Source organism: Trichophyton verrucosum, assembly GCF_000151505.1.
Source record: "Trichophyton verrucosum HKI 0517 chromosome Unknown contig00029_1.f1.exp, whole genome shotgun sequence".
NCBI lineage: Eukaryota > Fungi > Ascomycota > Eurotiomycetes > Onygenales > Arthrodermataceae > Trichophyton > Trichophyton verrucosum.
In genome coordinates this window covers 28,268-52,457 of record NW_003315617.1, presented here as the reverse complement: position 1 = coordinate 52,457, position 24,190 = coordinate 28,268, and the positions used below count along the sequence as shown (strand labels likewise).

Below are 24,190 nucleotides of genomic sequence, written 5' to 3'. Positions count from 1 at the left end.
ATAACTTATAACTAACAGTTAGCCGATATCACCTATGCAAAGGAGCGCGACTGTTATATGTCTTTTATTGTTGCAAGGACTTGCCTTTGGTGTTAGACGACTCCTGAAGTCGGGTCCAGGATGGGCCTTTTTGGATGAGAATACTAGACCTCCATAACTACCTAAACTACGGCGACATGGCCTTCCTAACGGTTAGAAGACGACTTTCCACGCTGCCTGTAAATGCAATCATCGTCGACACGGCCCAGTTGTTGCGCCGAAAGGTCCATGGGCGATGATGGGTAGAAAGGAGCGGATAGTTTGTTTCCCCGACGGCCTCCATTGCCAGGCTTTTCGATGATGGACTTTTGCCTCCCATGAAGTCATATAACTGACCATTTGACGCAGTTGATGCCTCATGTTGTCGTCTAACAGGCATTGCATTTCGCAGGCTTCAGCATAGCTGTCTAGTTAATCCAGGAGAAGATGCTCTCTCTCAATACCCCGAGCTACTCTGCGCCCTCCGGCTACCAGCTCTCAGAGCTGCCAAAGCCGGTGCTCGAGGACAGCAACGATGTGATCATCAGGGTCCACGCCGCCAGCATCAACCCCATCGACGTCAAGAAGGCGAACGGGATGTTGAAGATGGCGATGGCGGATAAGTGAGTCTTAATCGTATAGTAACAAGAATAATGATAATTGAATGCTGACCATATTTTCACCAGGTTTCCCTACAAGATCGGCTATGACTGCGCCGGCACCGTAGAAGAAGCCGGCAGCAGCGTGAGCCATCTGAAGGCCGGAGACGAGATATACACTCGGCTGCCAGAAGCCTCTCGGGGTATGGCCTCCTCTATCCTGTTACTTTTTACTGTTGCTCATGCATTGTATAATCAGGTTCATGCAGCGAGTTCGTGATATGTCCAGCGAAAGACGTTGCCCTGAAGCCCCCGTCTCTATCATTCGCGGATGCTGCGTCTATCCCACTGGCGGCAATGACAGCACTGCAGGCACTGCGACGCTACGACGGTGACCTTGCAGGGAAAACTGTGCTGGTCCCCGCTGGCTGTATGTTCTCCAAGTCCTCTGGGCTATCTTCTTTCTATTAACTAACGATAACTGATTGATATGTGATAACTAGTGGGTGGAACGGGGATGTTTGCCTGCCAGCTGGCTAAGCATGCGTTCAAAGCCGGCAAGGTGATTACAACAGTATCGACTTCGAAGATACCCAAGGTAAAAGAGCTGCTGGGAGACGACACTGTCGATGAAAGTGAGTAGCTCGGAAGCATCCTTTAGAACCAAACTGACCATATATTTCCAGTCATCGATTACACAAAAGTAAACCCCAAGGACGCAATCCCGCCCGGTACGGTGGACTTCCTCTTTGATACCGTGGCTAACGCAATGGAATATTTGAGCTTGATGCGGCCCAAGACAGGCCACATTATCTCAGTGTCAACTGCTCCGTCCGGTGACCAGCTTCAGGCCTCTTCTTTGATGCAGCTACCCCATCGGCCAGCCCTCCCGATGCCGATCAAGCTTGCCCTGAACGCTATGGACAGTATCCGTAAGTTCCGGGCCCGTCGGTATGGTGTTACCTATTCATATATGTTTCTCGAGTCGAGCTGCAAGGATCTGGAGGAGTTGAGGGACCTCGTTGAGTCCGGTAAGCTGAGGACGGTTGTGGGCACGACCGCCAGCTTGAGGGATCTCCAGGCTGTCCGGGAGGCGTGCCAGATTGTTTACAGCGGTCGTGGCGGCCTTGGAAAGGTAGTTATCAAGGTCGTTGATTGACGATAGACAGACAATTGCTGTTCCTGAGAGGGCCATTTTCCAATTCCGCTACTTTGACTGCTTTTTCAGTCCTGATACCCCTATCTACTCCCTATTTATCAGACTGTTTGACCTACAAATAAGTCGAAATCCACAGAGTGATGATAACTACCATATTATTAGACTTGGAGAGTCAGGCATCCGCAACTAAGACGATACAGGTCCTTTAGTAAATAGTTAGTGAGGGGAATTTTGATATCAACTGCGCTCCCTTTCAACTGCCTGGGAGCAAGAGGCCTGAGCTGCGAGGGCTACAATGAAGACCAGCCAGCTTCTATCTATAGACGACTTAGCTAGTGATAGGCCTGACCTTAGCGAGAACGCCGCCTGGGCTCGGCAACCTGAGATTGGAATTGGATGGATATCTGTCTTTCTCCGCGACTCGTGATCGGGCTCGCTTGACGCTGGTGCATGCAGTATATAACTATCTACAGCGGCTTCGACCATGGCCATATCTCAGCTTGGTCTCGATCTTCTATCATCCTGTGCTGCTCGCACTGGCCGGACGCCATGGACTCCTTTACCCGCTTCTACACAGCGTACAGCCGTCCCGTCAAGGTTGCGATCTCGATATCCCTCGCGCTGGTGATTCTGTTCGCCTACATTCTCCTGATAGTCCTCTTTACAAGCCCTCAAGCCTTGCGCATCGATTCTCTCCTCTATGTAGGGGACAATCCGGCCAGTCGCACAAGATTCACACCACAGGTCGCCGTCGCCCTTCTGTCGGCGATCCTCACAGGCGCCACGATTGCGCTGGCCACTCGCTGCGTGGATGAATCGCTCTGGAACCACCTCACGCCCTCGACGGCTGCGGATCGAATCACGGCTGCTGAGAGCCGCAACCTCGCACTGTGGTCTGTCTCTGCCGTAGCGCGCATCCGCTACCTCTTTGTCGGGGGATCGTGGACGCTCCGTCTCAGCGCTGTGCTGCTGCTAGCTGGCGCCGCTGTGAACCCCATCCTCGTGAGTGGCATTTCGCAGACACCCGACTCGACCTTCGAGACGGCTTTCCAGCCTCGGAATAGGAGCTACAACGACTTCAGCGGCTTCTTGGATGATGTGAATACCTGGTATGCCTCGGGGACGACTCGCGATCTCCTGGGTGAAGCTGCATTCCTTACCTCCCTCCATTCGCTTAATGCTCCCGCTGCGCATGTCTGCAATACCCCCCTGTGCAGGGCAAATGCCCGTATGGCTGGATTCCAAGCGATCTGCACGTCTGACAAGATTCCAAACCCGGATCGAATAGGCCTCAAGCCCAGCAGTTTCAAGAACATACGCAGGCAGCTTTTCTGTAGCTCAAAACGCAGTTCCCGAGATCGAGACGTCTGCGTCGACCTGGAGTCAAGCGACCCTGAGACAGCCGCCATGTTCACCAACCAGCGCGCCACCGACACAGATGGCGACTTCACCACCATATTCGGTGCTTACGTTTATAACTGGTATACCGGGCAAGAGGAGCGCTCCATCTACACAGTGGACTGCCGCGTCCGTTATGGGTGGGTGAACGTAACGCAGGTTGGATCCAACCCCCCCGAAGTGATACGCTCCAGTTTCCAAGCCGTTCATCAAGACGAGCTGCCGCGCAGCGCAGGCTACCTCCCCCGTATCTATGGTGGCGATCTGATGGAATCGAGTCCCTGGAACTTCTCCGGCGGCGCATATGGTGCTAACGGAGAGAAAATTGTTAAATACCCTATTGGTGTCGCGCTCCTTGGATGGAAAGAAACCACAGATGGGCCAACAGTCGCACAGCGCATCGAACGTGCATGGGATATGAACAATATCTTCGCGTTCGGGAGATCAATCGACAGAATCGACCTCTCCACGACAATAGAGACCAGAGTGAACAAATACGTCTACAACAAACTCGCACTCTTCATCCTTATAGTTCCGTTCTTGGCTTCCATCTTTGGTGTATGGAACCGATGGCATGTACTGAGTGACGAGCTGATGCTGGGATACGATCCTGTCCGAATTGTGAGGTGTGGCCCTTTGTATGGGGTAGATCCATCCACTACCGGGGAAGAGCTGGATAAAATGGTGGTGGCAAGATATATGCAGGCTGATATGGACGGGGAGCAGAGATATCAGTTCGTTGCCAGCAGTGTTGAATTTGTTGCTGAGCCGAGGACACCGAAACACGGATAGAATATTTTCATGTACATGAATCTATCAATAACTATAAAATAAGTGAGTGGAGCTCATCCTTTTAATATAACTAACTACTTGTTCTTCTATAACTACAATTCTGACAGTAACAGCAACAGCCATTACGGGTATTTGCCTACCAAGTAATAGGGAGTTCGGTGATTCCAACATCCTTCGATGGATCTGAATACTTCACCTCATCCAGTGGGACGGCAAGCTTGAGGTCTGGAAGACGTCGAAACAATGTGGCTATAACGAATTATTTAGATCAGGGGCATCTAGTCAACCAGTGAATCATTTGATGGCACTTACTGAAGACGATTTCAAGCTCAGCACGAGCCAGCCACTCGGCAACGCAGCGATGCTCGCCGTATCCAAAGCCAAACGCCGACTCTGCGCCACGCTTGCGGTGCATGTTGAAGGTATCTGGGTCAGGGAACACGTCGGCGTCACGGTTTCCGGACTGTGTAGCGGCGATGATCCCTTCGCCGGCTTTGATAGTCTGGACTGTGTGTTAGAATGAAAGATCTATCCAAGGAGCAGGCGGGAGAGACAGTGGTTTAAGAGGTAGTCAGTTACCTTGCCGCCGAGTTCGATATCAACCTTTGCAACACGGCGCGTGGCCATGGCAGATGCTGTGTGGAAGCGGCAGAGCTCTTCGACGAATTGCGGTACAAGGGACAGATCCTTCTTGAGGTCTGCAAGCTGGGACGGGTTTTCAAAGAGTGTTACGATACCCTATACAAAACACGAGTTTGAGTGACTGTTGTTGCTGCACGGCGGAAGTCGAGAGCAGCTGCTGGCTTACCAGGTTGATCATGTTCACCATCGTTGCATTGCCGGCAACAAGCATCAGGAACGCCATCTGAATAACATCGTCTCTCTGCAGATGTCCTGGCTTGAGCTGAACGTAAAGCCTTAATAACTAAAAGTCATCGTTCAAAAAGGGAGTTAGGGAAGTGCTGACCTGCTCTACAACCAGTTTGCTGATGAGATCGTTCCGTGGCTCGACGATTCTCTGGTCCACAAGGCCCCCAATATACTCGAGGAGTTCCCTATACATTCGTTCGGTGGTTAGAAACTCTGCCAATAATCCCTTTCTCCTTAATTACTGCATGCTCAAAGTTACCCGCAGTGCCCCGAACGCATGATGGAGAGGCTCACTGGTTAGCTGCGGATGCAGCAAGCCGCAGTTGCGCTGCCATTGCTACGGATAGCAGCCTGTTGAGTGAGATATTTGAGGTCCTTGAACGGGACACCGAGGATGCCATAGATGATCTAGCCAAGGGCTCGTTTCATTAGAGGATTCCTCCTAATGTTAACTATTTCGTCTCTCACTGTGAGCACTCACGTACGATGCAGTTGGCAATGCGAGCTTCTCGACAATGTCTACTGCAGGCTTCCCGCCCCCTTTGATCATCTCGTCAATCAGGGTATCGACCGTCTGTTGGATATGCGGGCGCATGCCATCAATATGCTCGCGGGTGAATAGGGGTTCGACCATGCTCCTGTTAACCTCAATCAGCTCCAGTTCTACCCCTTTTAGCACTGCATCCGCATCTCTCTCACCTCTGCTGCATATGCTCCGGTGGATCCATGTCGACAAATGTCGGCTTTCGCTTCGCTGCCTCCTTTCCACCCGCGTCGAGCTCGGGAAACCCGGGACGATTGCGCTGCTTGGAAAGCCTCTGGTCTGTCAGGACACTGCATATATCCTTGTGCTTCACCACGAGCCATGCCTGGCTGCCGTCCCAGAGCTCGACCTTGGATACCGGGTCGGTTGCGCGCAGTCTGGCGTATTCTGCTGGAGGCTCGGCTCCGCGAGGGCGTGAGAAGGGGAACTTTGGAACAGCTAAAGAGCAAAAAGACAAAACGTTAGATGATTCTGATGCTGATACTGTTGATATTGAAGATGGTTTGGTTTGACAGTACCGGTGGCCAGGGATCTGAGTCCTGTCGTGGTGAGTCGAACTGAGACCCTGGAGCCAATGCTCGTAATAACAGACCTGGAGATGAACATCTTGATCGGTAACTAAAACAGTGAATGGATGAGAGAGACAACAACTGGTGTTTGCTTCGTCTCCGATAGATAACCTGGGCGGACACTCAACATCCATACATAAATATACGGCTATATATACCTAATTATATAACTACCCAGTATACATACATACTGCTACACCAGGAGGAAATTGCCCCCTGTTACACTTGAACCGTCTCCCGCGGAGTTGCACCCGCGGATATATCATCTCTACTCCAGTTAACCAGTTGGTTCGACTCTTAAGCGAAGCTCTCGCCCTCTATCTCTGGTCGAATCAGGAGCGAGGCGTTTCTGCTCAAGTAACCAACCTTGCTATAAACTTCAAATCCCGATGCCTGTATTTTCTTTTGCAACTCGCTAGTTGGTTAAAAGCAGCCCAGGCCCAGATCCAGTTGATGATGTATGTATATATATGGCCTGATATAACCTCCTTGTGCTGCCGGCGCTCCCGCTTCTCCTAGTTATTCCAGCGCCTAGTATGCAGGTTCCAGCTTGCTTGCAGGTTGGGCAACCCCTGGACGCTTGCCGGCTCGTCCGGATCTTCTGTTCTCTCTCTGGTCTAAGTATTTCCTATTGCTGCCCTTGATTCGTTGTTATATATAAAGTGATAATAATAGTAATAGAAGACAGTATCTTTATCTGTATTAACGGTAAAATCTAGAATCAAGACCTTTCCTGGACATATCCGGCTCGAGGGGCAGAAGAAACACAGGCACTTTCCTTCGTTCTTTCATACATTGACTACCTACTATCTATCAAGGTGAACGAGATTGTTTCCCTCGAGCGCTTCTGGTAGTTAGAAGTTAAGCTGTAGGTGATGATCACCGCCGGTATATGGTAAACTCCAGGCACAGAAACACGATATACGCGGCCAAAAGCAAGATCCCAGAATTCCTACCCAGGCCCAAGGAGACGACGGCGCAGAATGCCAAAGAGGACACCCACACTGCCAGCAGCTCAAAGAGCACAAAGTTGTCGACCCCTTGTGCCTGGTATCCCGCTGCTGCAACGACACCAAGGCAGAGCGTCAGCAGAAAGATATTGCTCCCTGCCGTTGTCGCAGCCATGATGCCAGCCTGGCCGCGGGAACCGCTGAGGACTGCAACCAGCTTCTCAGGCAGAGTTGTGGCAAACGAGACGACGGTCAGGCCAAAGACCGTTCCTGAGAGATGCAGGGAGTCGGCGATGGTGACGGCGCTGTGAGAGAGGATGTACCCGGACAGAGATAGCGAGAGGAACCCCATGATGAGATGGAATATGTGGTATGGAAGCCCTCTGTTTCTTTTGCTCCCTTTATCATTTGATGATGGGGCATGCTCGTGTTCATGTTCATGTTCATTATTCTCTATGAGAGGCGCGGTCTCAGACAGAGGGCCATGGTCATCGCCATCACTCGACTCCCCGTCGCTATCACTATCAGACAGCTCTGGGGGCGACGCTACCCCCTTGTAAATAGCGTAGATGATAGAGGCGATGTAGAGACCGAAAATAGCAATCAGGATGCCGCCAACAAGCCGGTTGAGTAGGTTGAAGAATGCCAGCACCGTGAAGAGCGTGGTAACGGCAAGCAGCAAGGCCGAGTATACCTTTGCACTGCGGTCAAACTCCAGCCCCTGGGGGTAAAAGAGAAGCCCCAGAGAAAAGGCACCGAGGATGTTGGAGATAGCAGAGCCCGTGACGTTTCCCAGGGCCAGGGGGCTGCGGTGCTGCAGGACCGCTGCAACCACCACGGCGAGCTATTCAAAGGGTTAGCCGGAATGGACAGATGGATAGATGGATATTCAATTATAGAATTATATACCTCTTCCCACTCGGCACCGGCTGTCAAGAGGGCGATGACGGTTTGGGAGACCCCTAGGCGCTGCCCAACAATGACCGTGTGGTCGATGAACTTGTCTGCACCATAGTCGAGCACGAAGACACCAGCGATCAAAGCGGCCGCATTGAAGCATAGAACATCCCAATTCATTTTGTTTGAAGCTGCTATTCACCCTGTTTCATCCGGTCTCTCGCTATGTTGGACGTGGAAAGATAGGAGTAATATTAGTGATAGCCGGCTCGTCGCAACAAGTTGTCAGCCACATGTCTTAAGTTTGGAACCTTTCCTCAGCAATAACTAGTTAGAGACATTCGAGCAATTAGTTAGTCGCTTTCTAAATACGCCTCCCAGATATACATACGCTTGGACTAGACCCGAGTATATTGCACACCAGCAGGGCCCAGCTTGATTAGATCTGTACATATAACGAGGTTTCAACTATTGGCAAACCCATTTATCTTCCAAGAGCTGACGAGCAGTCGGCCTATCTCTAGGATCGAGCTTCATCGTCCTTAGCACAAACTCCTTGTCTTCCGGGCAAATCTCTCTGGTGGTCGTGAGATGGAAGTGCCGCAACGTCTCCCTAGGGCTGTTTTGCACTATCCACGCAAGAACTGCAAGCCTCTCCTGGTCTGCAATTTCTTCGTATCATACCGGGAATGGGCCGAAGCACCGGTGATGCTTCATGAGAATCTTGACGCTGTAATCATCATGGTCTACTGGGACATCGGGTCTAAAGATGTGGAACCCTTCCCCATATAGCAGGCTGATGAGCTGCATTGTAGCCCAGTCAGCAGCGTGCAGAATGTCATCGTCCAGGTATCTTAATATGATAGAATGAGGTGCCGAGGAGTCTTTGATCTCATCAAGCAGCGGACGAAGTACATTTGTTTTGTCTTGGAAATGAAGAAAAATATCCTGTTCGTTGTGGATTCCAAAGTGGCCGACACTCTTCACCACTACTGTCTCCTCGTTCTGGTTTCTGCAATTGTCATTAATAACATAGTACTCCCGGCGGAATCCAGAGGTCATGTAGTTATATATATACCTTGCAAGCCAAATGCAGTCTTGCAGTTTGTTTAGTGACTGTATAAAGGCTGAGTCTACCCCTAAGGGCCTGTCCAAGCATTGAAGTAGCCGCCATACGGGTATGCTCTTCAGCCAGGCTTGATAAAAGTAGAGAGAAGTTGCTATATACGTCCAAAGTCTGGCCGCGTGTTGAAAATTAACTAACTAGTTATCTAAGGCCGAGTCGAATGTCTGAGAAATGCCACTTACAAGAATGGTGGGATTCACAGTGACACCAGCTAGCAGCAGAACAGACTAAGTAGTATAAAAGGCTTCTACGGAGTACTTATAGCTTTAAAATAGAGTCTAACATTTAGTTAGCTATTAATTTTAAGGTCGGTAGCCTTTATACTATACGCAACAATGCTATAACGACCTTGGTATCTCTAGAAACACCATGCAATTTTATCATTCATGTATATCCATCCAATACCACCTACACTTCTTCTCGTCTCCGTATCAACACCCTAGCATCCGGATCAGGATACAAATTCTCATCCGCACTCAGGCTGCGCGGCCTCTCCTGTCCCTCCGGATACTTAAAGTCGTAACGCAACAGCAGCTCAGTGATGATCATCTTGATTTCATTGCTGGCGAAAAACCGCCCCGGGCATGCATACTTCCCGTGTCCGAAATGTAGATTATTGCTGTCTGTCATGGCCAGCTGGAACCGATTAGCATTTTCGGGATGGGCCGGATCGCTACGGAGCCGCTCGTAGCGGAACCCATCGAAGACTTCCGGGTCGCCGCCACCGGGGAGTTTGGCGGGATCGTTCATGATAGCGTCAGAGGCTATGTTGAAATGTGTACCAGCAGGCAGGACTGTGCCATCTGATAGTTTGAGGGTCGACCGGACAACGCGGTTGAATGCCACTAGAGGGAAAGAGAAAAAGGGATATTGAGAAAGGGTAAATATCAAGAATTATACACTGCCTTGGACTTACATTGGCTTGGGGGATTCATTCGTTGAGACTCCTTAAGGAAGCTATCAAGTTTTCTTAGCTTCGTCAAAGTAGTCTTTCGCCATCCGCCGTCTTCGCGCCGTGCAGAGAGCATTTCCTCTCGAAGGGGTTCAAAGTACTCTGGGTGAGCACAAAGATCGTACATCACATTTGACGTGGCCATCGAAGAGGTATGGATTGAGGCCAGCGTAAGGAGAAGTTCGATATGGGCTATCATATCCGGATTGCTTTCCTTTTCGTTTGCCCCATCCATCATCCACTGGAGGAGGTCCTCATGCTTCTGGTAGTCCTTCCCTTGCCGGGCCTCGGCCTCCCTACGCTCGCGTATGATGGGACCGATAAAGCGTTTTGCGGTGGCCAGATTGGAGCGTATACGCCAGTACCAGGGCAAAAGGGGGGCAACAAATGGATGGAGATAGCGCGGCATCATTCGCAGAGTCATGACTGTGATGAATATGTTCTCTGTATAGTCGATGCTGGCTGAGAGCCACTCCTCGTTGCGACAGTTGGCCCTACCGACGAATATGCGAGCCGAAACCCGAGCGAGGAGCCGTAACATAAGATGGTTGATGGATATGGGAACCCATTTATCTACGGGTCAATGTCAATGAAAGGGGGGCAATAGGTAGGAAAAACGTCACAACAACCAACCTTTACATTCTGGTAACTCGGTCTCCAGAGCAAAATTGAGCTCATCTTTCATGTCGTCAAATATCAGACCCAGAGCTGGGGTCAGCTTTGTCTGGAGCACGCGGGTATGCAGGTTGGTCTCAAGCATGACATGCGTAGTCGAAATGCTGCCCAGGAGGTTCCTGATATGTGCCTCGATGCCGCTGAGCTCTTCCTCTGGCAAATTCCGAAGCTCGTCCACGTACTTGTTCGAGATAACGAGGATGTCTGCATCATTGCGGCTTATCTTGAACATGGAGTCTTTGTACTAGTGACGCGAGATGTAAGCAACTATTTACTGTCCATTAGGATGGGCAGCTTACCTTGCTATAACCGCCGCGGATGATAGACATGCTGCCTCGCACAAATCGCAGACGTAAAAGCCATTTGGGCTCGAAGAAAGATCTATAGCCGACCATGGGCGCCTTGACGCCAAAGAGGCTTTCCTTGAAGACATTGAAGAGATGCAGAGATAAAATCGCGACGATGAAGAGAGCGAAGCCCTGACGGCCGTTCCACTCGATCTCTGGCAGAGCAGTATAGACCGGGCCAAGCAGCCCGCTGCTAACGTTGGTGGTCTCCATCTCTCTGAGTCTGTCAAAAACCGGCAAAGCAACTGAAGCTCATGGTATTACTGGCGCTGGAGGGGAGCCCATATAACTAACATGAGTATATCGACTGAACCCCCCATGTCGAGAGCCCCTCACCGACGCTGGAGCATCCCTGGCCTTTTTCATGCATCCATGAATCCACAGGAGAATCTGCATCTCGGACCGAAGAGTGGATAAGTTACGAGGATGCAGGGATGGCAGCTGGATGTTTTCCTTGGGCTCTCAGCTCGACCAAGAGGCGGTTTAAGATACTTGGGTATTGATAGGTATGGGGCTGGGAGCCACTCCTCCAGCATCAGACACCACCAGCAGAGGCTCTTAAGAAGTAATATTTGCATCTAGGACTGACACTGACTATATTCAGACAACGGACAGGATGTTGTGTTAAACGTCGCTTCGACGCCGAAACACAATTACTTGCCTGCGGTCTGGGCCGATGGATTCTCCTACAAAAGTATTCCGCGGCCGTGTCTTCTGGCCATCGGGAAAGGAGACGTCGTACCTCAAGATGATGGTGGCAATTATCACCTTGATCTGAGCTGCGGCGAAGAAACGCCCCGGACACGCAAACTTGCCAAAGCCAAAGGCCAGGTTCTCCGGCCCCGTACTCACGAACTGATGACGCTTGCTGGAATCGCCATTGGACGCCTTACGCATGTTGTAGAACCGCAGGCCGTCGAAGCGCTCCGGTTCTGGGTAGTGCTCCGGGTCTCGGGCGATCGAGCTGGTTGCCATCGAGATGAAACTGCCTGCAGGAATCACGGTACCGTCTGAGAGGCGCAGAGGCTGCAGGACCTTGCGGTTAAACGAGACTTTTTTTCCCGTCAGTTACGAATGTTAGTTATGTACAAAGATCAGTGGGTGTAGGGTGTACTTACGCAGCCCGGGATGGTTGATGCGCTGGGACTCCTTGAGAAAGCTATCAAGCACCGGCATGTTATTGATCGCAGCCAGGGTCCAGCCGTGTTTGGCAATGACCTCGTCCAGCTCCTTGCGCAACAGGGGCATGTACTCTGGCATGACGCAGAGGTCGAACAGCGCATGGGTCGCAGCCATGGTGCTCGTATGCACGGCAGCGAGCGTGATGAACAACAGCTTCTTGACGAGCACTTCGGGGTTTCTGTCGTCGCCGGTGGCAGCCTCAGCCATCCACTGGATCACATTCTGCTCTCCCTCTGTCCTGGATGGATCAGCCAGTCTCTGGGCGAAGACGTCGCCGAAGCAGCGATGGGCCGTGTCCAAGTGTCGCTGGAGTCTTTTGATGCATCCCAGCCACTAGTTAGACACACAGTTAGCAGCATTCTGCTTGCTTTCATCATGGAACGCTTACCGGCGCAACGAGCGGGCGCAGCAGAGTTGGATACGGCCGCAGGCCTGCCGATGCTTGCATGACATCTATCGTGTAGCCCACAACGGTTCGGAGCCAGTCCTGGTCCCTGCCCATGGGCAGACCAACCAGGACTCGCGAAGAGATTCCTGCAACGACGCCGAGGAGAGTGTTGTGGCCCAGAACTGCGGATGAGGGCTTGTCGATCGGTATCCGCTGCGCCAGCCAGAACTGGGCCTCCTCATTCATCGGCGTGATGAGGGCGTCTGACAGTTAAGTTAACCGGTTAGTCAATAAACTACAAGTCAGCCAGTTAACCAGTTACTCCATAATTACTTACGGAGATTCTGGGTCAACTGCGTCTTACACACACTGCTTTGCAGGTGGCTCGTCAGGATCACATCCAGTGTCGTGAATTTGCCCAGGTGCCTCTGTATAGATGAAACCCGTTAGCTGCAGATCGAAGGATGTAAGGCTAACTCGCTTGTCAGATAACTACCCACCTGGCTCATCCCCTCTCTCAGGCTGAGGACCGACTCGGGCGCAGTGCGGATCTCATGCAGGTATTTCGGACTAAGGACGATCCGCTCCATGTCTGCCGTCTGTACGAGAAATGCAGAATCCTTCTTGTACTGTATCAATTATGAGCATGAGGAGCGTTCTCAACCGAGGCCTCCCCCCCGTTCGTCATTCTCACCTTGAGATATCCCTGATCAATAATTTTGGCCCCATTTTCAATGAAGTCTCGTTTGGCGTTGGCTAGGCCAAACCACCCCGGAGCCTTGCCAGCTCTGGGGATCCATCTGGTGTTTGGGGCTGCAAGGAAATGATACCCAGAGAGGACCACAAGGGAGAGTCCAATGACTACTACTGCTGCGAGAAACGCTAGGGTAGCTTCGTCCAGAGCTGAAACGCCTTGCCGTTGAGTAAACATGGCGGGATATCATCGACTTAGGCAGTGCCATGGGCTTGGAGAGAGAGAGAGAGAGAGATTCAGGTGAGCCTTGGGTAGGACATCTTATTTGTAACTACCCAAGTGGCCCCTCTCTTAACTACTGCGGGCCGAAGACCGACCCATATCCACCGGCCTTTCAGCTGAGCGGAGAAGCTGATAAGAGGAAGAGTTAACAAATCGAGCCAGGCATGCTCCCTGACAGGGTTCAATTACCGGTTCATTGGAAGGATTTACATACTTATAGATGACATAAAGGAGTTCGGCACCCTCGTTTGCATGGTTGGACAAGCGCATATCCATTGTTTATTAGTTAATTGAAAAGATGGGCGTACAGCATGCAGAGCTCGCGGGGGTCGCTGACCTCGGAACCAATGCAAGACTCCTGATAAAACGAAGCTTCAAGGACCACGATCCGAGGTATGGCAACGGGTCAATGAGCTGTACTACTTATGACACGGCCTGGGTGTCACTGGTCACAAAGACCGTCGGAGAGCAGAAACATTGGCTGTTCCCTGAATGCTTCCGCTCCCTTCTGCGCACCCAGTCTGACGATGGCGGCTGGCGGAGAGAAACAACTTCCCAGGTTGACTGCATCGTGAATACAGCAGCGGCACTGCTTTCCCTCAAAAGGCATGCAGTAGAACCCCTGCAACTCCGGGAGGAAATCCACCCAGACGACCTCGAAAGACGAATTGACCGAGCAGCCATATTGCTGCGCTCGCAGCTCGAGGAATGGCGTGTATCAGAAACGATGCACGTCGGGTTCGAAATCATTGTCCCAAAGCTCCTCACGCTGTTGGAGGAGGCAGATGCGAAATTCAGCTTTTGCTTCGAGGGCAGAGATGAGCTGGTGAAGATTAATGCCGCTAAGTTAGCCCGGTTCAAACCCGAGGCCTTGTATGGCACAGTAAAGATGACACCGCTGCACTCGCTCGAAGCATTCGTTGGCGAAATCGATTTTGACAGGGTCGCCCATCATAAAGTGGTCGGCTCCATGATGGGCTCACCCTCCTCCACCGCCGCATACCTGATGAACTCGACCAATTGGGACGACGAAGCCGAGAGCTATCTTCGCCATGTCATCCATTCCGCGGCAGGGAAGGGGAGTGGCGCAGTACCGAGCGCCTTTCCCTCGACCTACTTTGAATATACCTGGGTGAGTATTCTCCCAACTCGAAGATAATCAGATCTCTCCTCTAACTTTCCACGATAGATATTGTCAACCTTGCTCGAAGCCGGGTTTTCCGCTTCAGACCTGAGATGCCCAGAGCTGGAGCAGATTTACGAGATACTTACCCGTGCATTCAGTAACGGAGATGGGACAATTGGTTACGGTAGCTATCAGCAGCCCGCACTCCATCTTTCCACAGGTATCAATTACATTTGTAGGGGCTAATTAATTCCAACATACAGCTCCCGATTTTCAGTCTGATATGGATGACACAGCTAGAGGCATGATTGCCCTGAATCTACTCGGCGGTGCAGTACGGCCTGAACCAATGATCAAGGCATTTGAGGCAGCCACTCACTTCCGGACCTACCAATGCGAAAGAAACCCCAGCTTCAGCGCCAACTGCAATGCCCTGCTTACCATTCTCCATCAGCCTGATATTTCCCTCTATACCCCACAGATTCTAAAGGTGGTGAACTTCTTATGCGACTCCTGGTGGAATACTGACGGGGCAATAGCGGATAAATGGGTACGTTTGAAAACCTAGTGCCCAAAGGCCCAAATAACTAAGATTATGTCTTCCTTCCCGTTTTTACAGAGCCTGAGCCCTCTATATCCGTCTGTTTTGCTCGTCAAGTCTTTAGTTAGACTGTTAGCTCTAGCAGAACAGGGAGACAGCTCTCCTGAGCAGTTACTTCGACGAGACCTAGCATCAAGGGCTGCCATCACACTCTTCCAGGCCTGTCTGAGGGCAATGCTCAGTCAGCATGAGGACGGATCGTGGAATGGCTCAACCGAACAGACAGCATATGGAGTCCTCATACTAACCGAGGCCAGGACATTGTGCTTCCTGGACGATATTAGAGATTCCCTAGACTCTGCAATCGGGCGCGGCGTGAGTTTCTTGCAAGCCAACCGTGGAAGCCAGGTCGGAAATTTCATCTGGATCGAGAAGGTCACTTACGCCTCTCCCATGCTGGCTGAAGCGTATGAATTGGCAGCCATCAAAGCAGCTACTTCGTTGTCCTCCAGCACCTCATCTGTTGGGGGCAGCCTCTGGTACATTTCAACGGAAAACACAACAAAACTTATAGAGCTGTTCCAGCAGACACCCCTTTTTACCTCCCTTCCAGAATGGCAGATCCGCGCCTCGATGACCGAGGCCAGGCTTTTCCAGCCTTTACTCCAAGCACGCAGGTTAGAGGTATTTCCCCGCAAGGACATGGAAAAGGACAAGTATTTCGAAATCATCCCTTTTACCTGGACAGCTTGTAACAATCGTAATCGTGCATTCGCCTCTACTTCATTCCTGTATGATATGATGATCATTTCATTCTTGAACTACCAGGCCGACGAATTTCTCGAAGCGGTGGCAGGCCCTCATTATACCGGCCGTACTCCCGAGCTCCGTCGAGTGATTGATACCCTATTTGCCGGCAAGAGTTCCAACAGTGAATTGTCGCGGGGCGTTAAACGGCCATACCCGGAAGAAGACGAAGAGCACAGTAATGGTAACAATGGCAAACCACAGAACAATCGTGAGGTAGTTGTGCCGCTGACCAAGTTCACGACATTCGTCCTTAACCACCCGTCAGTCAAGTCGGCCAGCGCCTGGGACCGCAACGGGCTGCGTCGGCGCCTGAAGGAATTCCTCTTGGCCCACGTAACGCAGATAGAAGACAACGCCAGATTCCAGCTCGAGCACCCCTCTAGCGGAGGGGCTTACAGCACGGCCACAGACAGTTTTTCCCACTGGGTGCGCACCACCTCAGCAGAACATACTTCATGCCCGTATTCTTTTCAGTTTGTGAGCTGCCTGTTGGGCGCTTCGCTCGGGCAGGGGAAAGATTGCTTTGGAACTGCGGAAGAGAAGTACATGGCCGCATCCGTCTGCAAGCACCTGTCTACTATGTGTCGCATGTACAACGATTACGGGTCCGTAGCCCGTGACAAGGCAGAGGGAAACGTCAACTCGGTCAACTTTCCGGAATTGCAGATGTTAGCGGGATCGACGGGCCCGGCCACGATGGAGGAAAAGAAAAAGGCCCTGTTCAGGCTGGCGGAGTACGAGCGCAGTTGTCTGGATGATGCTTTCAAAAGGCTTCAGGAGGAAGGGCAGCGAGCAACTAGCCATATGGCGCGGAAGCTTCATGAGCGGAAGATGGAGGTATGGCGTATGTTTTGTGATGTGACTGATTTATACGGCCAGATATATGTGGTGCGTGATATTGCGAGTCGAATGAAGGTTCCGGCGGTAAACGGAAAGAAGTGAATGGTTTTCTATTCCCCTTATATATAAAGCCCAACGTGTAGCTAGTTATTTAGAGACATTTATTAATTCTTCTCTTACTAGAAAAAAAAAAAAAAAAAATCCTGCTACCTTAGCCTTACTCTCATAGGCAAGTCATCCTTAACTGAACCGATGCCATCACCGCATCTATATGTGCGTTCACCATTGACTGTGTCCGGCACTGCACCCGTTGTCTTCTCTGTCTTCATTCCCTCCCACAGATCATAATTGAAATCGAAATCCAACTCGCGCACTGTAAACACCAAGGCGAGCTTCAGCTCTAGCAAGGCTAGTTCTTGGCCGATACATTTCGTCGACCCTAACTCAAACGGACGCCAGGCATTCTTAATGGGGTACAGGGGGTGACCATCCGGGACCAGGAAGCGATCAGGTATAAATTCCATTGGTCGAGGCCATAGATCAGGATGAATATGGGTCATTGTTGGAGTTGTCTGGATCATACAGTTATATGTTGGATACTGGATGCCATCAAGTGAGAAGGTGAAGCTAGGGTTAGCCTGGCGAAAGGTGTTGGCTAGAGAGTGGATGCGTAGTGTTTCCTTGATAACTGCAGCCGTGTATTCTAACTGATTTATCTTGTGGGGGGTTTGTTGCAATATCTCGGTTACTAGTTTTGGATCCAACCCTAGCACCTGATTATGTTCGGCGCGGAGTTTTTCAAGGATGTCGGGATATTTGTTGATTTCGTAGAAAACCCAGCAACTAAGATAGCAAGTTAGCAAAATAAAGCGAGTTAGCAAAGTAAAGCAGCTTCTATCTAAGCTTCCTAAGGAAAAACTAACAGGGTTTGAGCAGTGGTGTCATGACCGGCGAATAAGAAAGCCTTTAGATTGGCGACGATGATGTTCATTAATCTAGATGTAGGTTGATATCCGCTTTCTTTCAGATCTTTGATAGCTAGATCGATGACAGTTTTTTGATTCTTTGAACTAGGGGATTCATTAAACCGCGACTGTATCTGGGGTAGTAGGATATCTCTCATAGTAGCCGCGTTTTGCGATACATCGCGCCTAAATCCTGGAGTATATCGTTCTAGCTGGTTCTTGATATTCTTTAGCTTCACTCGGGTGATTAGATTCCTCAGAGCCTTAAGTAGCGGCCCTGGCCCGCTTGTCTGTTCGTTAAGGTGAAGATCACTGTGAATATATGTCCGGTCAGCAAACAAACTAGCAGACTCCTTGAAGACGGGTGCGAGGAGGGGGCGCTACAGGGTAAATATTGAGATGATATCAAAGGTCACCGCAACTGCTCGGTCATAGAGAGTAAACATGCGCCCCCATTCTCCGCTATCCCCATCAATTGTGTCCTTCAGTCTCTGGGCAAAAAGGGAGACTTCTTCAAGGATAGCAGGCATATTCTGAATGACATTCCTAGACGAAAACCCTGGGTTCAATCTGGAGCGCCAGACCTTATGGTCAGCCATGTTCATAGATATAATGTCAATACCATCTGTGACTGGGGTCATTGCCCATCCAAACATGGGATGCCGTGGCTGGGGCGTCTCCTGGGTGAGCTGCGCGCAGAGCTCGGGCGCAATAACCATGATGATAGGCTGGGATATAAAGGGCCAGACATCTAGATAGATCAAAGGAGGACATTTCTTCGCGGTGGGAAAGTATGTTTTCCAGTTTTGTATGATTTTCATCGAGGTGTAGGAGCCATGAGCGTCGCGAGGCAGCCCTTTTCTCAAGCTCCTCATCAGCGGGAGATGGCCCAGGAAGGGCGAGTATGGCTCGATGATGGGCTGTGGAAGAAGATGTCAGCCCGTTGTCTCGTCTAGCCTAGGGTTAAGCAAATGGTGCAGAGCCTCGCGCATAGCAAGCAGTAGCACCTACGATCCCGTTAGCTCTCATCTTGTAGAACCTGCGGCGAACCAGAACTGCGCGAGTCAGGAAAGGCACCAGCAACGCGACCACCACGGCCGCCACCAGCGTGGGCGTGCTATACGAGAGCATCTTGGTTTCTAGGTCTCTTGAGTCTCTCGACTTCTGCTGTATCAACTGCTTTGGAAAGCCCACGCCGAAGCGAAGCTCCACGAAGATAAGAGAGAAACGCTATGGGCAGCGAAGCCGCGGAAGCAGCGGAAGCGGTGGAGAGAAGCAAGCCGTGAGGTTAGTATTACGGTTAGAGTTAGCGGGACAGTGCGGATCATCGCATCTTGGCGGACCCACTTACGGAACGAGCTCCGACCCAAGGGCCCACGTTTTTGTTCTTGGCGCGACGAGGCTAATGCAAGGCTGAGGCCGCTTTAGGTTAGCGTAGATCCTTCGATTATTATCGAAGCGCCATGGATCAGCGAAGGAACAACAAAGAACAGGGGTTTGACGTGGATGGCTGCAGGGTGGCAGGAGGATTGCAGGCTGGAGGGTTGCACCTCGTGGTGGTTCATGGGCGTCTACCCGATGGATAGCCTATCGCCAGCAAAGTAAGGGTCAACATCTGTGAGTAACTCTTTTATAGTTAAGGTAGTATAAAATCAACATAGCTTCTGGCGTATATCGTTGCTAAGTGATCAAAGCTTCTATAGAGCAATAGATACCTCGTAAGACAAACATTATTTATACTATATACAGTACATTCATAAGTAGCTAGAGACAAAGGGGTTTGGAAAACATCAAGGAGTCATAATTAATACTGATGTATATTATACCGCATAATCCCCGCGAGTCTTGTGCGTGTCAAGTTCATGCATATGTACGGCATATGTGACATCGCTTGTGGAAGACGAATCCCGCCCTTCCTCCTGGGCAGAGGCCTTGCGTCGTGTCCATGACCCCGCCTCCGAGCGGCTGTCCACCCCCTGGTTAGACCGACTGTAAGCTGAGCTCGACCCACGGCCGTTTCGGTCCAGGGAGACAAATTTGACGATCGACGAGCTCAATTTGCGGACCCAGAGCAGCTCTGACAGGAACACCTTGTGCAAAGCAGGCACGCAGTTGATGAAGATGACGAGAGCCTGTTCTATACCGGACCAGAGAATCACGATCGAGCTATCGTACTGCGTCACCACAGTGTTCGACGTGACAGCTTTCAGGATAGCCCCAACCATACTAATCAACGACAAGCTCATGGTGATGCACAGACCGACTTTTTGGCGTAGCGGCATGTTGAGCTTCCAGATAAAGATGGTGGGAAGCAAGACATAGGACAAGTCAGAGAGGGCAAACAGGGCTAATATTCGTTTAAGTTAGTTACTTATGAGCATGGAATAATTTAGGAGAGAAAAAGAAGAAAAGAGAAGAAGAATAACCTACCCTGTGATACGTTTGCAGTGATATTTTGGAACTGGGGCGACATCTTGCGTGTTGCGGTGACCCTTGGGTCCCATACCGCCTGAATAGGTGAGGCTTGAGTCCAACAGGCGATGAGGTTGACCAGACCGGCAACAGTCTGCAAGGCGGTAAAATAGATCAAGAACCATTTAAACCAGGCTCGTCCCCCGAAAATGCGAATCAGCATTAAGGCGGCCGATATCCTCGCCAGGATCGAGACGACAATTGCGGGCGTCGTAGAGATCCAGAGCCATTTGATCACCATGATCAATTCGGGAATGGCCAGGTTCTCATCTCGCTTGCCGAGTCCCCATCTGTAGGCCTCGCTCACGAAGCCCTGGAAGACGACTTGAATTGCCTTGTTTTACCATTAGCCGGGGTTCTACTTTCCGGTAATAAGACGAGGAAGAAGAAGAGGCAGATTCATCTCACCATTGCCGCGACGATAAATGCATCGTCCCAGGCCAATGTACGTGGCCGTTTCCAACGGAAATAGACACGAGTACTAACGATAATCAAGCTAACGCCTGTCAGTGCCCAAGTCACGCCCATGATAACAGGCCCCCGACCGAGGTCTCCCGGGTTGAGGGGGGCAGCTTGCGACGGGTCGATACTCATGGTGTGTGACAGTGCGAGTGAGCAGCTTGGATCCGTCGAGGGAGGATGAAGGACGAAGCTGAGCTGGCTGGACGACACCGTGCTTTTCAAGTTGCTGTGTAGCACCACTGCAGGGTAGGGCCGCATTCTTCAGGCGAATCCTCCATCACCTGAACAATGCCCGATCACCGCGATTTCACGCAGGAAATCGGGTCTTAACATGGTAAAACCCCTGTTTGTCTCCATGCGCGTGAGGCTGGGACCATGCGGGCCAGCCTTCACTACGCATAAACTTCAGGATCGACGAGCAAGCCCAGTTCAGCCGAAGCCCTGGCAGCACGAGGTTTGCAGTTATCGATCCCTGGGCTTGGATAGCCATGAACATGTGCTTTTCACAGATAGATATATGGTTGACTTCTGCAGCCTTGCTGGACTTGAAACAGCCCCTGAATAACTGACTTGATAGAGAGTTGCTGCAGAATCCAGGATATCATTGAAAAGGCATAACTCATAATAAACTATTTACAGTAATCTAACTACACTTTTGTCTTGGACAGCAAGAAACCATCGTTCTGCAGACTCTGGAAAACTTGCAACGGATCATACTTTCGGCTCATTGCTCGCAGGCGTGCCAGGTTGTTCTGCCCATAGCTGCTGAGCACGTCTTGCTCATAGTTGGCATCGTTCATGAAGAGAAAAGACAGGTGGGCTCCCCTACTCACTGCCGCGCTCTTCACGCTCTCACCCAGTGCTTGAATGGCTTTGAGTGCTGCCTCGTCGTGCGCACTATCTGCATATTCGATAGTGGAAACAAACCCTGACAAGACGGCCCGGTTAGGAAAAGAGAAGTCATGTTTGGGGTTTAAGATATGCATATATGCGAGGATGTCTTACAGTTCTGGGATATTTCCTCGAGGCCCATGGGGTTTCCTCCGTTCTCTGACCCGTACTTCACAGCAGCAGTCGTAATAGGCTGTGAGCTGTATGATAGCACCGCACCAAACTCATCTGCAACTCTCGCAGAGATGTCTAAATATGTCGCAAAGCTTTCCTCAAGGACTTTGGCATCCCACTTGCAGGCAATCGTGGCAATCATTTTCCTATCAGGCAGCGTCAGCAGATTAACAGATCATATCACCGACATATAAAATACATCAGCCTCGCGTACCTCTTTGCTGCGGGGGGCACCCCGGTAAATGCATTGTACATGTCGGCCCATGTTCCAGTGGTCGAGTTTATATAATTCTGTGTTGCTGGAATGTCGTAGAAGCTCTTGTATACATCGGGACGGGGGGTTGGTTTGCCATATACCATCCCGACGAGACCGGATTGCGGCGTAATGTACATTATGATTGCTGCGTGTGGGTCATTTTCTGCAGCAGCGGCGTATTTTCTTATAGCTTCAGGGAGCAGTTTTGATTGTTCAGGAGAATAGAGCGGTGCTTCAAACCAGACTTTGCTGTTGGGAACAGTTTTAACGTCGTATCGGGTGACAATTCCTGAGTTTCACGTTAACTATCCGCCGCCTCGAACGCCACAAGTAGCTGGTAAACTCACCATAATTCGTACCACTCCCCTTAAGCGCCCACCAAAGTTCTCTGTTATGTGTGGCATTCGCATTGGTAATGGTTGCATCGGGAAGGACAACCTAGGTATGCTCATTAGTTAGTGGCCAAACAATGTCGATATCTCCCGTCTTACGAACCTCGTAATTCAGAATATTGTCTGCACCAATTCCATACATGCTAGAAAAGAACGAGATGCCGCCTCCAAGGAAGTATCCACCGACAGCGACGTCTCCAACCCGTGGACCTACAACCGTCCTGCCGGCTTCAGCCAGTCTGCTGTATACGCTTCTAAACAGGTTTCCTGGGCCGAGGTGTGCCACCGAACCATCGTCACTCAGTGTAATCTCATTCAGGTTAATCATCTCAATAAGAATACCCTCGTTGTCGATGCTTGAATAGCGGGGATTTGGATTATTCCCGCCGCTGCGGACAGAAAACTTTGTGGCCAAAAATGTGACAATCTTCATGGCCTTTGCTACATCTTCTGTAGACCGGGGTTGGATGATACACCGTGGCCTCAGCCAGCATGCAGCAGACCTAGTACCATTGTCAGCGTTAATCATATCCAAACGCCTAGCTAAACATAGAGATGACGAACCAGTTGACTTCTACTCTCTTATCATAGTTGCTCGATCTTGAGTCCAGAAAATCGCGGCCGAATACCAAACGACTCACTTGACATCCGAGAGAATTCTTTCCTTGAGTGCTTAAGGATCGGATTTTCTTGGTATCCAAATCTTGTAGGGTATCAGCAATCTTTGCCCCGGTTGCGTTGCTGACATCCAGCAGATTTATGAAATCCGAGACACTGGAAATATTGCTATACGGGCTTGCGGTAACTGCGGTGGCATAGATCACCGCTAGAGCGCAAGAAAAACCCGAGCTGAAGAACTTCATTGTGGTATTACAATATAATAGGAGTGGATGGCTCCCGTAAATCAGAATGAGGATGCCCCAGAACGCGAAATGGGGGCGTATTTGTATCATCCAGTACCTGAGCAATAAACTTGACTGCGCATTATAGCAGCTTCATTCCCTGCCGTCATTGGAAGACAGTGAACAGCCTCACAGCTCCGCCTTGAGCATCGGTCACTTCATCTGTGGGGCCGTTCTCCATCTCCACGAGATGACTTCCATATTGGGTATATCCAGCAGTGGCATGGCATAGGCACGGCTCAAAGTCATGATCCTTCGCGTCTGTCAGGGGTAGAAGTACAATGTTTAGCCCCTGCAGCGTGGCGGCGCAACCTGTCAATCACGTTGATCGGAGGATCGGACCGCTATCCTAGTAGGGAGTTATGGGCAAGATGAGAGCCTACCCGCTCATACTCTTTGTGGTTTTCATAGGCTAAACCACGTTTATGTTCTTGGAAAGGCAATCTTGGTAAACCGTGCTGGAGTCAAGTTTGATTAACCACTTGTTAGCCATGCCGGTCGGTGGAGAAGCCGAACGGACAACGCTGAGCCACAGGGGGCGAGCAGCCTTGTATTAGTCATCTTATCTCCACCTTGCTTGGCTATTCAGACCTCGCACATTTGATAGAGCTCAATGTCATCCTCCTCCTTTCTGACAATAAGGCTCTGCACACTGTCTGGGAATAGAACGCCAGCCTGGCATTGATTTCTTGTTAACGGCACGCTCGTCTTCCGCGGAACGAGATCAATTTGTCGATCACGACTGACTCTGCAGCAAGAAGCTTCATCCCAACTTCATCACCAATCAATACTGTACATTTCCAAATTAGGTACGATACAGTATAATATTCTAGTATCTGGCCAGTCAGATAGTTGAGCAGGGCCACCGTCTGCCCGTCATGCTACCACCAGTGGTGGTCGACTGGGCCAGGAGGGAG

The 24,190-nt window shown here is 50.7% G+C and overlaps 9 protein-coding genes across 9 annotated transcripts; 3 read left to right on the top strand and 6 right to left on the bottom strand.

Moving 5' to 3' along the window:
* Positions 1-465: 465 nt before the first annotated feature.
* Positions 466-1,776, top strand: TRV_00380 (zinc alcohol dehydrogenase, putative; the record flags this gene model as incomplete). The annotated part of the gene is made up of 5 exons (XM_003025394.1): positions 466-641; positions 705-820; positions 907-1,047; positions 1,121-1,252; positions 1,304-1,776. The coding sequence occupies 5 exons, from the start codon at positions 466-468 to the stop codon at positions 1,774-1,776; spliced, it is 1,038 nt and encodes a 345-aa protein (XP_003025440.1).
* Positions 1,777-2,226: 450 nt separating this feature from the next.
* Positions 2,227-3,966, top strand: TRV_00379 (uncharacterized protein; the record flags this gene model as incomplete). The annotated part of the gene is made up of 1 exon (XM_003025393.1): positions 2,227-3,966. The coding sequence occupies one exon, from the start codon at positions 2,227-2,229 to the stop codon at positions 3,964-3,966; it is 1,740 nt and encodes a 579-aa protein (XP_003025439.1).
* Positions 3,967-4,102: 136 nt separating this feature from the next.
* TRV_00378 (uncharacterized protein) lies at positions 4,103-6,083 on the bottom strand (the record flags this gene model as incomplete). Its single annotated transcript, XM_003025392.1, has 8 exons — positions 4,103-4,215; positions 4,279-4,468; positions 4,546-4,704; positions 4,775-4,870; positions 4,934-5,021; positions 5,131-5,187; positions 5,322-5,474; positions 5,536-6,083. The coding sequence occupies 8 exons, from the start codon at positions 6,081-6,083 to the stop codon at positions 4,103-4,105; spliced, it is 1,404 nt and encodes a 467-aa protein (XP_003025438.1).
* A 745-nt stretch (positions 6,084-6,828) lies between these two features.
* On the bottom strand, positions 6,829-7,976 carry TRV_00377 (uncharacterized protein; the record flags this gene model as incomplete). Its single annotated transcript, XM_003025391.1, has 2 exons — positions 6,829-7,743; positions 7,809-7,976. 2 exons carry the CDS (start codon positions 7,974-7,976, stop codon positions 6,829-6,831), a joined length of 1,083 nt encoding a protein of 360 aa, XP_003025437.1.
* Positions 7,977-8,474: 498 nt separating this feature from the next.
* Positions 8,475-11,109, bottom strand: TRV_00376 (cytochrome P450 monooxygenase, putative; the record flags this gene model as incomplete). The annotated part of the gene is made up of 6 exons (XM_003025390.1): positions 8,475-8,912; positions 9,105-9,149; positions 9,337-9,767; positions 9,839-10,447; positions 10,508-10,793; positions 10,849-11,109. The coding sequence occupies 6 exons, from the start codon at positions 11,107-11,109 to the stop codon at positions 8,475-8,477; spliced, it is 2,070 nt and encodes a 689-aa protein (XP_003025436.1).
* A 411-nt stretch (positions 11,110-11,520) lies between these two features.
* On the bottom strand, positions 11,521-12,712 carry TRV_00375 (uncharacterized protein; the record flags this gene model as incomplete). The annotated part of the gene is made up of 3 exons (XM_003025389.1): positions 11,521-11,885; positions 12,015-12,411; positions 12,467-12,712. 3 exons carry the CDS (start codon positions 12,710-12,712, stop codon positions 11,521-11,523), a joined length of 1,008 nt encoding a protein of 335 aa, XP_003025435.1.
* A 1,028-nt stretch (positions 12,713-13,740) lies between these two features.
* Positions 13,741-16,861, top strand: TRV_00374 (terpene synthase family protein; the record flags this gene model as incomplete). Its single annotated transcript, XM_003025388.1, has 4 exons — positions 13,741-14,574; positions 14,632-14,803; positions 14,832-15,118; positions 15,188-16,861. The coding sequence occupies 4 exons, from the start codon at positions 13,741-13,743 to the stop codon at positions 16,859-16,861; spliced, it is 2,967 nt and encodes a 988-aa protein (XP_003025434.1).
* Positions 16,862-16,965: 104 nt separating this feature from the next.
* TRV_00373 (cytochrome P450 monooxygenase, putative) lies at positions 16,966-18,545 on the bottom strand (the record flags this gene model as incomplete). Its single annotated transcript, XM_003025387.1, has 3 exons — positions 16,966-17,602; positions 17,683-18,104; positions 18,141-18,545. 3 exons carry the CDS (start codon positions 18,543-18,545, stop codon positions 16,966-16,968), a joined length of 1,464 nt encoding a protein of 487 aa, XP_003025433.1.
* A 999-nt stretch (positions 18,546-19,544) lies between these two features.
* Positions 19,545-23,234, bottom strand: TRV_00372 (uncharacterized protein; the record flags this gene model as incomplete). Its single annotated transcript, XM_003025386.1, has 10 exons — positions 19,545-20,071; positions 20,155-20,509; positions 20,605-20,884; positions 21,063-21,215; positions 21,376-21,586; positions 21,664-21,869; positions 21,938-22,268; positions 22,327-22,417; positions 22,475-22,874; positions 22,936-23,234. The coding sequence occupies 10 exons, from the start codon at positions 23,232-23,234 to the stop codon at positions 19,545-19,547; spliced, it is 2,853 nt and encodes a 950-aa protein (XP_003025432.1).
* Positions 23,235-24,190: the final 956 nt, after the last annotated feature.